Below are 15,254 nucleotides of genomic sequence, written 5' to 3'. Positions count from 1 at the left end.
CCCCCCCCAACCTTCCCCAAACCTTCTCCACGCCCCGAGGTTCGTGGAGTATAATGATCTCATTAGTATCATTCTCACCCGTACCGTGTCTTAACAACGTCGAGTTTGCTTTCTTTGAACGCCCGCAGTCGGAGACGACAGGACAAACATGACGACGACGGAAGCCGAGAAGGTGGACGTGCTCATCTGCGGCAGCGGGTCGGCCGGGCTGTGCGCGGCCGTGTGGCTCGCCCGGTTCGGCGTCAGCTACCGGATCCTCGAGCGGCGGGACGGGCCGCTGAAGATGGGGCAGGCCGACGGGGTGCAGACGCGGACGGTCGAGATCTTTGACAGCTTCGGCATTGCCGAGGAGCTGCTCCGGGAGGCCTACCACGTGCTCGAGGTCGCCTTCTGGGCGCCGGACCCGCGCGCCCCCGGCGAGATCGCCCGGACGCGGTACGCCGCCGACAAGGAGACGGCCATCAGCCACCAGCCCCACGTCATCCTCAACCAGGCCCGCCTGAACGCGCTCATGACGGGGCTGCTGGGGCCGGAGCCGCCGGTCGAGTACGGCTGCGAGGTGAGGGAGGTCCGGGTCGACGACGCGGCCGCCGCCGAGGACGCGGACGCCTACGCCGTGACGGTGACGGCGGTCAAGGACGGGGTAGAGAGGACCTACAGGGCCAAATACGTCCTGGTAAGACGACTTTTTTTTTTTCACCACCTCCTCGACTCCTGTCTCCGCCTTCCCCTGACTAGATCTACAAATAATAAACACAGCACTGGATGTTTCCTACATATATATTACATATATATATATTATATATATATATATGTACACGCATACAGACCATTCGCTGACGGCTTGACGGCTCCCAGGGCTGCGACGGGGCGCACAGCACGGTCCGGCGGTCGCTCGGGTTCAAGATGGTGGGCGACAGCAGCGACGCGGTCTGGGGCGTCATGGACGTGTACCCGCGGACGGACTTCCCCGACATCCGCAAGAAGTGCGTCATCAACTCGGCGGCCGGCAGCATCCTCGTGGTGCCGCGCGAGGGCGACGCGCTGGTCCGCCTCTACACGGAGCTGCCGGCGGGCACGCGCGTGGCCGACGTGAGCCTCGAGGGCCTGCAGGCGCACGCCCGCCGCGTCTTCGGCGGCCGCTACCCGCTCGACTTCGCCGAGACGGCCTGGTGGTCGGCCTACTCCATCGGCCAGCGCCTCGCCGACCGCTTCCACCGCGCCCACCGCGTCTTCCTCGCCGGCGACGCCTGCCACACCCACTCGCCCAAGGCCGGCCAGGGCATGAACGTCAGCCTGCAGGACGGCCACAACGTCGGCTGGAAGCTCGGCATGGTCCTGCGCCGCCTCGCCCGCCCGGACGCCCTGCTGCCCACCTACGTGCTCGAGCGCGAGCGCACCGCCGCCGACCTCATCGACTTCGACCGCGCCTTTGCCCGCCTCTTCGACTCGCGCTACCGCCGCGAGAACCACCTGTCGCCCCGGGAGGTCGCCGACCACTTCGTCCGCGCCGGCCGCTACACCGCCGGCCAGGCCGTCCGCTACGACCCCTCCGTCATCACGGCCGCCGCCCCTTCTTCTTCTTCTTCTTCTTCTTCTGCTGCTGTAGCCTCGGGCCTCACCGTCGGCATGGCCTTCCGCAGCGCCCAGGTCGTCCGCTTCTGCGACGCCAAGGCCATGCAGCTCGTCAGGGGCATGCCCGCCAACGGCCAGTGGTACCTCGTCGTCTTTGCCGGCGACCTGGCCCGGCCCGAGTCCGCGGCGCGCCTGAGAGAGGTTAGTAGTCTGTCCTCTTCTTGCTCTCTCTTTAGTTCTTGTTTTTTTTTCCCTTCTTCTTCTTCTTCTTCTTCTTTTTTCTCCCTTATCTCTGCTTCAAAAAGAGCTTCCCCCACTGACATCTTTTTCTTATTTCTGTTCTACAGGTCACCCGGTCGCTCGAGCGCATCGCCTACCGCTTCACCCCGCCGGGGGCCGACCCGGACAGCGTCATCGACCGGATCTTGGTCCTCGCGTCCGACCGGAAAACGGTCGAGCAGGATGAGATCCCTGCATTCTTCACCCCCGTGACGGGCAAACGCGGCATGAAATGTCCGTCTTGTTGCCCCCCGGTTCCTTCTCTTCCCGTCACTGAGAGCCTCACCGCTGACTTGGGCAATCAGGCCTGACCAAGGTGTTTTCCGACGAGGAGAGCTACAACTCGGGACACGGGCACGCATACGAGGCGTACGGCGTCCATCCCGAGAGAGGAGCGCTGGTGGTCGTGCGGCCAGATCACTGTAAGTTCCCCCCCCCCCCCACCCCCTTATTGTTAAATAACACGATGCTCCTCCTTCTCGGGAAAACCGGTGGCTACTAACTCGGTTCGTGAAATAGATGTGTCCAAGATCGCTTCCCTGGACGAGGCCGACTCGTTGGAGCAGTTTTTCGAAGGGTTTATGATTCCGCAGCGGACCTGAGGTGTCATCGTTTGTTTAACAAGCATCGACAAAAGTGCCGAGGAGAGAGAGCACTTACAAATAATATATGAGCACCTAAGAATATCAGAAACCTAAGTCTCGTCTCATGATGCTGCTCTGCTCTGCGCTGCGTAAAGAGGGTGATAAAAGGACGTCACGGACAAGGCCTCAAGGTCAGGGGGGAATATTACAGGGATCCAAAGACGATGGTATTCCGTATTACAGAACCACATTCGAACAATGGGGCATGTTTCTCTGTGTCCGGTCCAGATCTGGGACACTACAATATCTTGTTTTTTTTTTTTTTTTTGGAATCATCCCATCTGACTCCCTTGGTTGCCGCTCCCGTCCTTGCCGCCGTCGATGTCGTGATTGGCTCAGGGGGCGGCACCGAGAGACTAACACAGTCAAAGATTTACCAGGTCTGACCCAACGACGAAAAGCACAGCTAGGCACCGAAAAGTATGTGTATTATACGTATGTAATACACGATAAGGTAGGTTTGTATGTCCAAGAACATAGGCGCGTAGTTACCTGTAGGCCTCCGTGCAGGGTGCACACGGGAAAGGACGCTCGGTTGTCTGCCGTGGGCCTCAATTTCTGGCCAACCCGGGGGGGAGAAAGGGGGGGGGAGGGGCCTCGTTAGGTCGTTGGGTCTGGGCAGCGGCCGCTGAGGTCGCCTGAGGAGTATTTAGGAGACAACGAGCATGATATTTGGTTTTTGTTTCCCTATTCTACTTAATTAACTCCTCGAGCACATGAACATCGAAACTTATTGGAAAATTCTGAACTATTAACTAATAATAACTATCGAGTATTCTACAACTGGCTCGCCTTGCCATGTCGCGCAAAGTCCACGTGTGCCCGTTTCTGATCAACCGCCGACCATGTCTAGACAAGACCAGAGGCTGCCCGTGTTCGCACAAGTGGGCCGACATTCGGGAGTGGAAGGAGACCCGCGGGCAGAGACCCTGCGCCCACGGCCGGACTTGCCGCTATCTCGATACCGACACCTGCCTCTGGTTCCACCCGCCGGAACACCGACAATGGGTGCACCGACGGCGGGCCGAGCGGGTTGCCGCCGTGTTCCGCGGGCTCGAGGACCGGGAGGCCGTGGCCGTCGAGTCTCTCGAAGCCCCCGCTGGGCCGGTCACCATCACGGGCGTCCAAGCCCTCGCGAGCTTCAACAAGGTCTCGGACGGCGAGATTGCTGTTCCAGGTTTGCCTTTTTTATTTACTTATTTATTTATTTATTTATTTAAATATTCCCCCCCCCCCCCCCCCCCCCAAATTATCACATCACTAAACGCCCTCCGTCCGACCGCAGGAGCTCCTCCAAGGCTATACCCGCTGACGCAGCCGCTGAGGATCGCGGCCGAATCCGAAAAGAACGGGCCCGGTGACGGCGACGACGGCCGGTACCCGCAGTACGCCCACATCTTCGAGCCTCTGCTGCGGTCGGTCGAGCTGATGCGGCCCGGCTTCGACCTCGGCTCGGCCGCCGACGTGGTCAGCAGCGCGACGAACCTGCGCAAGCTCTTCGACGTGCTGCAGAACCGCGCCTGGGCCGTCGAGCGGCTCGAGGTCGAGATGCGCGGCGGCGCCGTGCTGCTCGCGCGCTGGGGCCGCGACCCGAACCTGTCCCTCGACCTCGGCTGCGGCACCCGCTTCGAGCGCGCGACCTGCCGCCACGACCCGGCCGAGGACCCGGTCCTGCGACGCAGCATGAGCCACCACCTCGTCGTCGCCTACGCCTTTGGCGGCCTGCGCTGCGTCGTCCAGGGCGAGGTCGATGCATACCACTGCGATCACGACCACGACCACGACCACGGCTACCACCATCACGCGCCATCTCCCTCCCCCGACCCTCCCCCGAGCCCTCCCCCGAGCCGGAGACAAGTGCCCGTCGCCGGACGCGCGAAGCGACGCTCGGATCCCCTCCCGCTGCTGCACCGACGGCGCCCCTCGGCGGCTCGGCGCCCCTCCTCGGGGGCCACCTTTGCGGCGCTGACCCTCGACGACCCGGGCGAGAGCGCGGCCTTCCTAGACCGGCCCCGGCCGCCACCGACAGCGAGGACGACGCGCGCGAGCCCGACCCTGCTGGTCCACCACGCCGGCCGCCCCGTCCCGCCGGGGTGCCTGGTCGAGGTCAAGACGCGCAACGCGCGGTCGCCGCCGTTCTCGTCCGACGAGGCGCAGCTCTACTTCGCCCGCCGGCCCCAGCTGTACCTCGCCCGGCACGAGCGGGGGCTGTTCCGGCCTGAGCTTGAGCCGGAGCCGGAGACGAACGCGGCCGCGGACGCGGACACGGACCTCGCCTCCACTCTCGCCGCCGCCGCCGCTACCGTGGGGCCGGTGCGGGACATGGGGCCCGCGCTGGGCCGGTGGGAGAGGGAGTGCCAGGCGACGCTGGGGAGGCTCGCGGCGCTGCTGGCGCGCGTGCGGCAGAGGGCGGCCGCGCTGCGCGCGCGCGGCGTCCGCAGGGTGAGTCTGGTCTGCGAGTCGGATGGGTCCGGTAGGGACGAGGGGATCAAGCTGAGGCTGTGTGAGCGGGTGCGGGTGCGGGAGGGGATGAGAGAGGAGGAGGAGGAGGAGGAGGGGAAGGAGGAGGAAGGGAAGGAGGAAGGGGAGGACGGAAGGGGGTTGTTGTTGTTGCCGCCTTGTTTGAGTTTGTAGGGCTCTGGCAATCTCCGCAACGGGGGCCTCTGAGAAAGCGTTGCGGGTAGGAACAGGGCCCATAAGTCATGTATGAATAATAACCAACAGAGTCATGCGGTAGATTAATGTTTCCTTTCCCGGCCCCACGCCCCCTCCCCCCAATTCCCCCTCCCCGCGGGGGACCAAACCAGCGCAGGCCAAGGCGTCAATCTTCAGCCAACATATACCAGGGTATATGTGTATGTACATACAAGACACAGGTAACCAAAGACACTGCCTACTATAGCTCAGTAGGAGATCATGGCGGCCTTGCCGACCCACTTGTTTCCGCCCTCGATGCACTCCTCAAACAGCCACTTCCCCACGTCCTCGCGGCTGATGGTGTAGCCGGGGGCAACCGCCACCTCGACGACGCGGCGGACGGGGTCCTCCATGCCGGCGCGGACGCGGCCCTCGGTGGCCGGGCCGTCCGTGTACAGGCTGCCGCGCACCAGCGTCCAGTCGGCCAGCTCGCCCGCCTCCTGCAGCACCAGCCGCTCCATCGCGCGCTTGTCCCGGTGCGGCGCCGACAGCATCGCCCAGTACAGCGGCATCATCAGCAGCGGCACGTCGCGCTCCACCTCGGAGATGCCCGTCGTGCTGACGACCACGAGCCGCGGCTTTTTCCCCTCGCCTCCTCCTCTTTCTCGTCCGATTCCGATTTCTTCCTCCCCTCGTCTCTTGGCTTTGGCCTCGCGGAGGGCGGCCAGCAGCGTCGCCATGCCGCGCTCGCACACCTGCGGCTCCGACAGGCCGCGCAGGGTCGGGCGGCCGCCGAGGGAGAAGACGATAGCGTCGACGGGGCGGGCGAGGCAGCGGGCCAGCGCGGCGGCGTCGTGCGCGTCGCCCTGCACGATGTCCAGGTTGGGCGGGACGGACCCGCTGCCGCTGCCGCTGCCGCCGTCGGGCTGCTGCAGCTGCGAGGTGAGCTTGGAGGGGGTCCGGCAGAGGGCGATGCAGCTGTGGCCGGCCGCGAGGGAGCGCCGGAGCGCCGAGAGCCCGACGCCGCCGGTGGCGCCGAGGAAGAGAATCGTCTTGGTATCCGTATTGGCGGGAGGGGAAGACATCGTCAGGGTGTTTTGTGTATTAATTAAGTAATGTCTGTTGCTTGTGGAGCAAAATGATGATGATTGCGCTCCTGGGTTGATAAAAAATCAATAAATTCAATCCAACAAAGGGATCGCCTCGACTGCCTCGACAAGGCCCTGCTTTCTCAAGGCTTTTTTCTGCTTTGCTTTTTTGCCTTTAAGTAGTTCGTCTGCGCACAGCAGGTGATGCCTCGGGCCATCCTAAAAGCGGCCTCGTTTTAAGGCCTCTCTTTACAGGCCCACGTTGGTTGGGATCGTCATCAGAAGGATTCATCGCTGACGACGTCGCTGACGAAGCTTCGGAGCCACGTTGACAGAGAAGATTGGGTCTCTGCATCAAAGCCACCAGGTAGTTATTTGGTTGCCTGACTAAGCCCCGCTTTAAGCGAGCATCACGTAATACAATCCTACCAGATCCAAAATTACCTACAAGAATACTAGCAAATGTATAACACCGAATATTATATAGAATACTTATACTATTTTACAACCTCTCGTACTGTTACTTATATTTGACCGTAACCTTCGTATAACCTTAATTGTTCGATGTGGTCCATAACCTGACCCTGACCTTAACCCTGACCCTAACTGACTAAATCCTCACCTCCCTGGTATAGCGTACGGATTATAGTACGCCCACCATGGTGTGGTGATAACATGCAGACTAGACCTCTTTTGTCATGACCGCCTGTCATTTCGAACTAACTAGTTATTGTCGTCTTTCTCTTGATGGTTGTCCTGTTGCTCCTTCAGAGATCCTGAAGCGAAGGCCCTTTGCCAAGCGAAGTTTCCCCCGATTACCCCGCAGAGCCCACCGTGGCGCTCTGGGAGTGCGACCATTGGGCGCCATACACTAGTCTTCCCGGGCCCGACTTGGCGCACGCCGCGGCTCAGGCCATGCGGGCCACTGATCCAACCAGGGAGGGAGGTGGCCCCCAAATGGCCCCCAAATGGCCCCAAATTGTTTGATCTCGAAAACCTCTTATAGTGTACGTATGTATGTATGTATGGATTACATTCTCCGTCCGCTACAACTGAATGCTTGCAGTTGAGTTTGCACCAGGTTACACTCCGCTGAGTGTACTGCAGATTACGCAAAACAAAATTACTGGGTCCGAATAAGTCCACTGCATACGGATTACTACACATAAACGGATACCCAAATGTACATCAATATTCCGGACGTCAGACGTACACTCACAGCTCACAGAGGACCACTCCGTACTGAAATTTTACCATCCGACCCCCACCCCCACTCCCCACCCCTTTCTCTCGGTCAGGTAACACGAAACAACCCTCGTAAACGCCCAGCGCGCTCTTCCCTTCAATACAAAGTAAATACTGGCCATCGAAAATCTTTCGTGTCGGCGGGCCAAGATGGAACTTCTTGCAGTAACTGCCGCTGTATTGCATTCTGCGATTACCACGTCAGGGAGCATCAGGGAGCGCAGCTGAGCTGCGGGAGAAGTCTCCTTTTCCCTGGTTCTGTCGGTCTTGTGGACACTGATTCGCTGTTTTCGACCCTGCACGGAGACATTGAGCCGCCTCGACATGGTCCATCCCCGGAGAAATCGGAACTTGTGAGATGCCTTTGGCAGCCCTACTAACGTATGTAGCAAAGTGGATTGCCTCTTTGGATTCCCTGCAGAGGCCCCCTGCATCGTGCAAAATCCACTAATGGGCCATTATCGAGCAAGTACATCACTCGCAAGCATTCAAGGGAAGGGAGAGGAGCTGACAGGTGCTCATGATGACTCTGTCTATCATGGCTTCCTTTTTTGTCACCATCGGTTACACAAGCGCAACTAATCCGTACATACAGCGTGTAGCGTACCCGTACATACTAGTACATACCCGCAGCCAAAGTCATTCAACATGCCTGACATACCACTTAACTACCTTTTACCCAATATATGCTGCCTTGTGCTACATACACAAGTGTTGCACAAGGAAGGATAACCCAGCTTCGGCCCTGTCAGCTCAGGTGTTCTGCTCGCCAAGTCAGATAAGATGGGCTTTTGCGGCACAAGCCCGTAATAACTAACGAGCCCCGCCAAATGAGCCGATGGAACCCACTGACCACGCGAGGAGCACCACGGGAGGCAAAGGCTCGAAATGCCATGCGTGAGACACGAGATAATAACAGCTGCAGTCGCGCACTCGTCGCCATTTTCGAGGAGCACCGGGAAAGCTGAATGCCAACGCGAGCGAACCGACCTACTACTTTTTTCCTACATAATGTATGGTGTATGGCATCTACGACCTGCTCGTTTATGCTGTTGTCTGTTGTCTGACATGCATGTTCATACATTAGGGATGTACGACTTACATACCTTACGCACATACGTACACTACTTACAATACCTCCGTACATCATCCGTACACACTCACACACTCACACACTCACACACTCACACACTCACACACTCACACACACACTCATGCACACATGCCCACACACACACATGTTTGAGCGGGCCCAAGCTGTATGTTGTATGTATAGTACATACATATGGTACATACAGAACATAAAAGAATGGGAACCTTATCGGCTTTAGCGCCCTCCTGCACAATACAATTATAGAGTGCGCTAAAGCAGAGGGCGGATCACGTCACCCCCTGTTGTCCACAAAGGCTGGGAAGGGCAAGATGTCAAGTGAGTTAATAACTAGTTGTAACTCCACACAGAAACGAACAGAAAAAATAGGTAGGAATAATTACGATAAGTTGCATAATTAAGAAGCGCCGCTGACGCCACTGACCTGCTCGGTTTACGGGAACACCACAACTCGCTCATTCTAGGTAACTTACCTGACCCAACTGATTCCCCAGTGATCTCGTGTCTTCCATATGTACATACACGCCTGCGAGTAATACCATGAGACGGGTAAGCAGCCAAGGCAAAAGGTGCAGTCCGGATTCCGCACCCTGCAGATATCTACCGCGACGTTGCCAGAACCGGTGTTGTCTGCATACAAAAGGTAGTACGTAGCGGCCGGTTGGTTCCATGTTAGCTCCGGGTGCAAGTCCGAGTATATCATCCTCCACATGCATACAACAATTGGCGCGAAGGTTGGGGTCTCGAACGTCCAGTCACACCTCCCAAGCCTCCCCGTCTGCCAATCACTGCGCTAGGGGCCGCTGCCGGAGAAATTGCCAATTTCGATCGCTGGAGAATTTACCATTCCAACGGGTCCAGCCCACCCAACATCGCAGTGCCGTGTTGTCTGTGTTAATGTAGTGGATGTATGTCCACATCACGCATCATCCCGTGGGGGAGGGGGGGGGGAGAGAAAGGATGATGGGGTGAGAAACAGAGAGCAGGGGGGTCAGGGAGGGGGGGTGAGGAGACCAACAACGGCGCCCGAGCATGCCGTAACCATCCTGCTGCTGCCATCCCGTTGGACGACGGCGAGGGGAATCTTTGTTTGTACAACACCAAGTCCCACGCCAAGGTTCACACGCTACACTTGCACTACTAGCATCTTCGTTTTTTTTTGTTTCCCTTCCTTGTGCCGTACCCATGCATCTTAGAGGCATGGCTTCATTTTCTTCAATCTCCTCCTTCTCCTCCTCCTCCTCCTCCTCCACCACCACCATCTTCTTTTTCTACTTTTTCCATCTTCTCTCGTCCTCGGTCTTAGTACTTGAAATACCAGAAAGACCGCCCAAGCCCACAAAGGGGAGGGGGCGGCAGGCTCCATGACAATGGTGGCATCTTTTCCTGCCATTCCTCCCAAACCACCACAGCTTCACAAGGCCTCGGGGTCCGGCTATTTAAAATGTCAGTTACCGTGCTCACCTCGCCGCCGCCCCCGCCGGTGCGCTACCCTTCGCTGGCCTGGCCCGAGATACCACCACTACGGCAGATCCCCGGCCTTGCGAGTGCCAAATCCTCTTCCACGGCCTTCAGCGCGCCTGACGAGAACCGGATCAAACCGCATCATACGACCGCTGCTGCTGCTGCTACTACTACTACTACCACTTCTATTACCACTTCTACTACTACTACCACTACTGCTACCACTACGCGAGGCGCCAGCATGCGGCTGACACGCCCGTCAGAGAGCAGGAGCTTCGGCCTGCTGCACATTGCGGGGGAGGCCCAGGTCGTAGACCTCGACGGTCCCGCTCCCCAGGGCGGGCGGGGCCAGGGCGACGGCGGGGTGAGCGGCCAGACGGAGGCGGGCGGGACGGCGACGGTGTGCTGCTCGCGAGAGGCCCTCGACGCCGTCCTGTCCGACATGGTCATCGTGGTCCCCTGCAAGGACGAGGAGCTGGCCGTCATCCGGGCCGTCATCTCGGCCATCCCGGCCCTCTGCCTCGTCATCCTCGTCTCCAACTGCGCCAGGGGCGAGGGGGACGAGTACGCGCAGCAGGTCGCCATGGCCAGGGCCTTCGGCCGGGCGGGGAGGCAGGTGCTCGCCGTCCACCAGAGGGATCCCGCGGCCGCGGCCGCGTTGCGGGCGGCGGGCATGGAGGAGCTCTGCGAGTCGGGCGCCGACGGCGGCGGCGCCGTCATCCGCGACGGCAAGGGCGAGGGCATGGTGCTCGGCATCGCGCTGGCGGCCGCCTTCTGCCCGGGGCGGCGGTACATAGGCTTCGTCGACGCCGACAACCTCTGCGCCGCCTCCGTGACCGAGTACTGCCGCGTCTTCGCCGCCGGGTTCGCCATGTCTCCGCCCCCCGAACGGGGGGACTGCATGGTCCGGCTCCGGTGGCGGTCCAAGCCCAAGGTGCGCAACGGGCGCGTCGAGTTCGTCAGCGAGGGCAGGTGCTCCAGGGTCGTCAACTCGTGGCTCAGCAGGCTGTTCGCCGCGCCGGCGACGAAGGAGGACAACAATAGTGATAATGACAGCAACAGCAACAGCAACAATGACAGCAACAATAACAGCAACGGCGCTAAGAAGAACATGAGAGCGGCGGCGGCCGGCACGGGGCCCGATACCTGCTTCATCACGACGGGAAACGCCGGCGAGCACGCCATGACCATCGGCCTCGCCCTCAAGCTCCGGATGGCGGCCGGCTACGCGATCGAACCCTTCCACTTTGTCGACCTGCTGGAGCGCGCCCATCTCTCGGCTCCCTCGGGTGGTGGTAGCAAGGCCTCGGAGGAGACTCCTGGGAGCCGTAACGATAACAACAACAACAACAACAACAACAACAACAACAACTCGCGGCGCCACCCCCACCCCCATCCGCGGAAGCCGCTGAGCCGGCCGGTGCGGGTGCTGCAGATCCGCACGCTGAGCCCGCACTACCACCGGCCGTCGGACGGCGAGCACATCCGGCGCATGTGGGCGGCCGGGCTGGGGTCGGTGTTCCACGGGCTGGCGGCGCACGCGGGGGAGCCCGGGCCGGAGGGGGCGGCCATCTCGGCGCTGCGGCGCGACATGCACGACTTCGCCGTCCGCCAGGCCAACGTCGACCGCGCCACCGGCGAGCTGCCCCGCCCCCGGACCTACCCGGCCCTCGAGACCATCGACATGGACAGGTTCCGCGACCTCATGCGCCACAGCCTCGGCCGCGGCTCCCTCCGCACCTTTGGCTGGCCCGCCGACAAGGACCACCCAGCCTGGGCTCAATCTTGATTTATTATCATTATTATGATGATGATGATGATATGGCCGATTTCCTTTTCCTTTTTTTTTCTTTTCCCCTCCTTTCCCGGCCCCCCCCCTTTTTTTTTATTATTAAAGATTTGCATTGGGCCGCCGGTTGGCTTTTGCTATTCTTTTTCCCCTTCTTTACTTCGCTCTTCTCCTCGCTTTGTTCTTTTTTTTTCCAAAACTCGTCCTGCGTCATAGAGAAGAGAGACGGTGTCGCAAGACCTCCCTGGGGTGCCTTCAACAGAGATCCGGTAGACAGCTACTTACTTATTAGTACCTAATTAATGGATAATCAGGGATCACACAAGCGAGCTAGGAGCAGCGGTTCGGCGATGGGTGCTATGATATTTAATGAAACGGTCTGATTTTTTCTATTTTTTCATTTTTCATTTTTTTCTACTTTGCAACCAAGAGTTCATGTCAACGGTTTCTTCTAATACTTCATACGAAGTCGGTTACCGGTGTGTTCATTCACCGGAGGCCCCGTGAACAGATCATTAATACTACTAGTAGAGTCTGTAGCAACGGAAATACTCTCAACGACTCTCCCCGACTGATTTCCTCGATGTTAGAACTGCCCTGTTAATGCAGCATCGAAACAGAAACACGAACCAGTGCCCGGAGAGCTGAAGGAATCAGAACTCAAAACTTGCTCACCAACGCCGACTTTAATTAATAGCAGTTGGTTGGTGCATGCGGCCGCGGGCGGGCAGTGCAATCGATCATCAGCCTCCAACATATCTCTCTTCGATGCGCTCAATAGTCTCCTCCCGGTACCACTGTGATGTCTCGCATTTCTAAGTGTAGTTGGTTGTTGAACACACATGAAGATAGCCAAGTACCAGAGCACTAATCAAATACGTTAGTCTACATTAGTATTATTCACATTGCATCTCTTCCCCCTTCTCTCTGTAATTCACTAGGTACTTACGATCACTGTCTGACTGTAGCCGGCCCAAACCAAGGCCAACACCACTCCACGTCTTCTTTTGTGCGATCATAACCCCGCTAACCCCGCTGAGTGAGTTCTTTACATTCTCGCGTCTCACCGTGGCCCCCGGGGTTGCCGGCAGTTTAGGGGTTCCGGGAGCAGAGCACACAGTGTCGCTGGAAAACCCGGCAGTCAGGCCGGAGATGGTTTGCAGCGTGAAGGGTGCTGTTGGTGGCGTCGGTGCCTGAGAACCGAGCTAAGGTAGGAACCTAGGCATGTAGGTGTGTAGTGTATAGATTGTAATTATTCCGTACTTGCTTAGACTACATGTACTGTGCTGTATGTACGTGCTGCTGCAGGGCGGAAAGAGCTCCCCCGCTCCCTTACTGCTAACCCGCGGGGGCCACCGTGTTGATGCCTTCGCCCTGCAGGGAAGGGCCTTCGTTCTTCCAGCCAACCTTTCTCGATTGTTTCTAACTAGTTAGTGCCCGTGGAGATCTCCTGCACCTCGTCCCTCCCGCCGTTCCTCGTCAATTCCTGACATATGTGCATATGACTGGTGACTGTATTATCGGACAGATGTACGCCTCTCAGACCATGGAGACCCGAATACCCTCTTGGGGTTGCAAAACGGAGTCTAGCCCATCGGGTAGAAGGCGGTGCACAGAGATCGCCTGCCTTGTTGACGCAGTGCGTTGCATCGACGGCCGGTTCGGCTGCGCTTTGGGGCACCTGTCACAGCGGTCTGGGGATGTCACAGCCCGTCTGGGGTTTGTTTGGGGAGGGTTCGCGGACTTCTGGAAGGTTGCCTCTTGCAGACGCCTGCATCATTCCAAATACACACAAACACATACCACCCCACCCCCCCGGGCCCAAAACACACACAAACAAACACACGCACGCACATACACACCTCGAAGTATAGGGTAGCGACATGCTGTAGCGAATAGGCTTAGCACTCAAACCAGGAGTTATTGTTTCGGCCTTTCACCGATTTTTTGTCTTGTTGTACTTGGTACGGCCTTCTTGCTCTCCTCTCCCTCGCCGATCATTGCTTTATTGACTCGTATATTTGCATTTCTATTTTATCTTCTTCTATCTTCTCTAGGTTTTCTTTCTCTTCTTGTTTCTTGCTTTTTTTTTTCGGTGCGTCCGTTTCTGCGGCAGAACGGGAGGTGCAGCCGATCGCAAGCCACCGGCAGTTGCAAGTGCTGTCGGTGTCGCATGGGCATCGCTCCTGGTTGGTGGCTTGGCGGCTAATGGACCAATCCGGTGCCTCGAAAACAGCGACTGACCGAAAACTGCTGGAAGTTGCCCAAGGTTTAGTCATAGCACTTTCTGCCTAATTCTTGAGAGATCAATCTGGGAAAACTAACAGTGAACCTCGTTTGACTGAGAAGTCAGTCGAGGAGCGGCGCCGGAGGGAGCTCATTGCGACCACATTTCTTTTCTTTTCGATATTTTTTTGTTTTTGCCTACGGGTTCGCCAAAAGTGACAAAATTCGCTGTACGAGCTGCACAGCCACGCCATCGATTGGTAGCAAAGTGTTTGGACGAGATATGCGGCCGAAACGGAGGCCCGGCCGGCAGGCTTAGATGGTTATAAAGTATACGGCACCCACGCCAGAGCAAGCTGGCACCTCGCTCCAACCTAGCCGGACGCTGGTTATCTAGCAAGATCTATGCCGGGGGTGGCACCGCCGTGGCGTGTAGGTGCAAAGGCACAGCCCGACTCAGGCGATCTCGAAATGCAGGAGCACCAACAGTTCTCACAGTGTCTGGGTGGGAGAAAGCCTACCCAGGTCGGCCTATACACAGACTTGGGCGGGGCCCGCCGTCAAACCATCCTCGGGTTCCCGGGGCCGTCTGCTTTGCCGGGCTGCGGGTTGAGTTCAATGGAAGACTCTCGGCCAGAATACGGGTGGAGGTGTCATGAGATCCCGCATGCATCGGTCGACTCCGAATCTGAATTGTGTGTAAGTATCGGCAATCAGCCAGAGCCTCCGCCATTGATTTTCCATCACCGGTTCAGTTCGGAGTTATCCGCGAGCCTTGCGATGCACTTGGGACATGGGTACCTACCTCCAGGTATTTAACCCGAGTCTGGTTGTCTACTTACCGATGTAATTACTAATTACATATCCGTTGCTGACTGTATGGCCATACTTAACCAGAGACGTGGAGCGAGCTGCTGAGCCAAAACGGCGAACAGCTTATTAGAGCGATAATTTCAAGCGGCTCTGCCCATTTGTCTGTCTCGTCTCGTCTTTCTGTGCGACGTTGACTATTAATTAATAATAACACATCGCACAGAATCAAAAGACCATGGGGCTGAACACTTTGACCGATCTAATCGCAACGGGACTCGAGAGTAACACGGCAGTTAGGCATCACCGGGTATACCCGGTTCTTGGCCAGTTCAAATGTCTAAGGCATTTCAACAAGGCAGTGCGGGTCGTGGGGCCTGGAATTG

The 15,254-nt window shown here is 58.2% G+C and overlaps 5 protein-coding genes across 5 annotated transcripts; 3 read left to right on the top strand and 2 right to left on the bottom strand.

The window, feature by feature from the left end:
- Positions 1-104: 104 nt before the first annotated feature.
- On the top strand, positions 105-2,655 carry P884DRAFT_235658 (FAD binding domain-containing protein). The gene is made up of 5 exons (XM_069439957.1): positions 105-676; positions 859-1,776; positions 1,923-2,088; positions 2,160-2,276; positions 2,374-2,655. The coding sequence occupies exons 1-5, from the start codon at positions 149-151 to the stop codon at positions 2,454-2,456; spliced, it is 1,812 nt and encodes a 603-aa protein (XP_069302326.1). The 5' UTR covers positions 105-148; the 3' UTR covers positions 2,457-2,655.
- An 842-nt stretch (positions 2,656-3,497) lies between these two features.
- P884DRAFT_167811 (uncharacterized protein) lies at positions 3,498-5,009 on the top strand (the record flags this gene model as incomplete). Its single annotated transcript, XM_069437290.1, has 3 exons — positions 3,498-3,675; positions 3,784-4,802; positions 4,860-5,009. Coding segments are annotated over 3 exons (1,347 nt in total), but the record flags the coding sequence as incomplete, so codon positions are not given.
- Positions 5,010-5,270: 261 nt separating this feature from the next.
- On the bottom strand, positions 5,271-6,208 carry P884DRAFT_254387 (uncharacterized protein). Its single transcript, XM_069440886.1, has one exon. The coding sequence runs from the start codon at positions 5,873-5,875 to the stop codon at positions 5,402-5,404; it is 474 nt and encodes a 157-aa protein (XP_069302324.1). The 5' UTR covers positions 5,876-6,208; the 3' UTR covers positions 5,271-5,401.
- A 3,815-nt stretch (positions 6,209-10,023) lies between these two features.
- Positions 10,024-11,832, top strand: P884DRAFT_296381 (glycosyltransferase family 55 protein; the record flags this gene model as incomplete). Its single annotated transcript, XM_069444408.1, has 1 exon — positions 10,024-11,832. One exon carries the CDS (start codon positions 10,024-10,026, stop codon positions 11,830-11,832), a length of 1,809 nt encoding a protein of 602 aa, XP_069302323.1.
- Positions 11,833-12,468: 636 nt separating this feature from the next.
- Positions 12,469-13,717, bottom strand: P884DRAFT_306280 (uncharacterized protein; the record flags this gene model as incomplete). Its single annotated transcript, XM_069445107.1, has 5 exons — positions 12,469-12,699; positions 12,778-13,037; positions 13,189-13,239; positions 13,378-13,603; positions 13,695-13,717. 5 exons carry the CDS (start codon positions 13,715-13,717, stop codon positions 12,648-12,650), a joined length of 612 nt encoding a protein of 203 aa, XP_069302322.1. The 3' UTR covers positions 12,469-12,647.
- Between the last annotated feature and the right edge of the window lie 1,537 nt (positions 13,718-15,254).

This window comes from Thermothelomyces heterothallicus, assembly GCF_042370625.1.
Source record: "Thermothelomyces heterothallicus CBS 202.75 unplaced genomic scaffold P884_scaffold_1, whole genome shotgun sequence".
Classification (NCBI taxonomy): Eukaryota; Fungi; Ascomycota; class Sordariomycetes; order Sordariales; family Chaetomiaceae; genus Thermothelomyces; species Thermothelomyces heterothallicus.
Note: the sequence above shows the minus strand (reverse complement) of the source record. Positions and strands in the feature narration are given on the sequence as shown.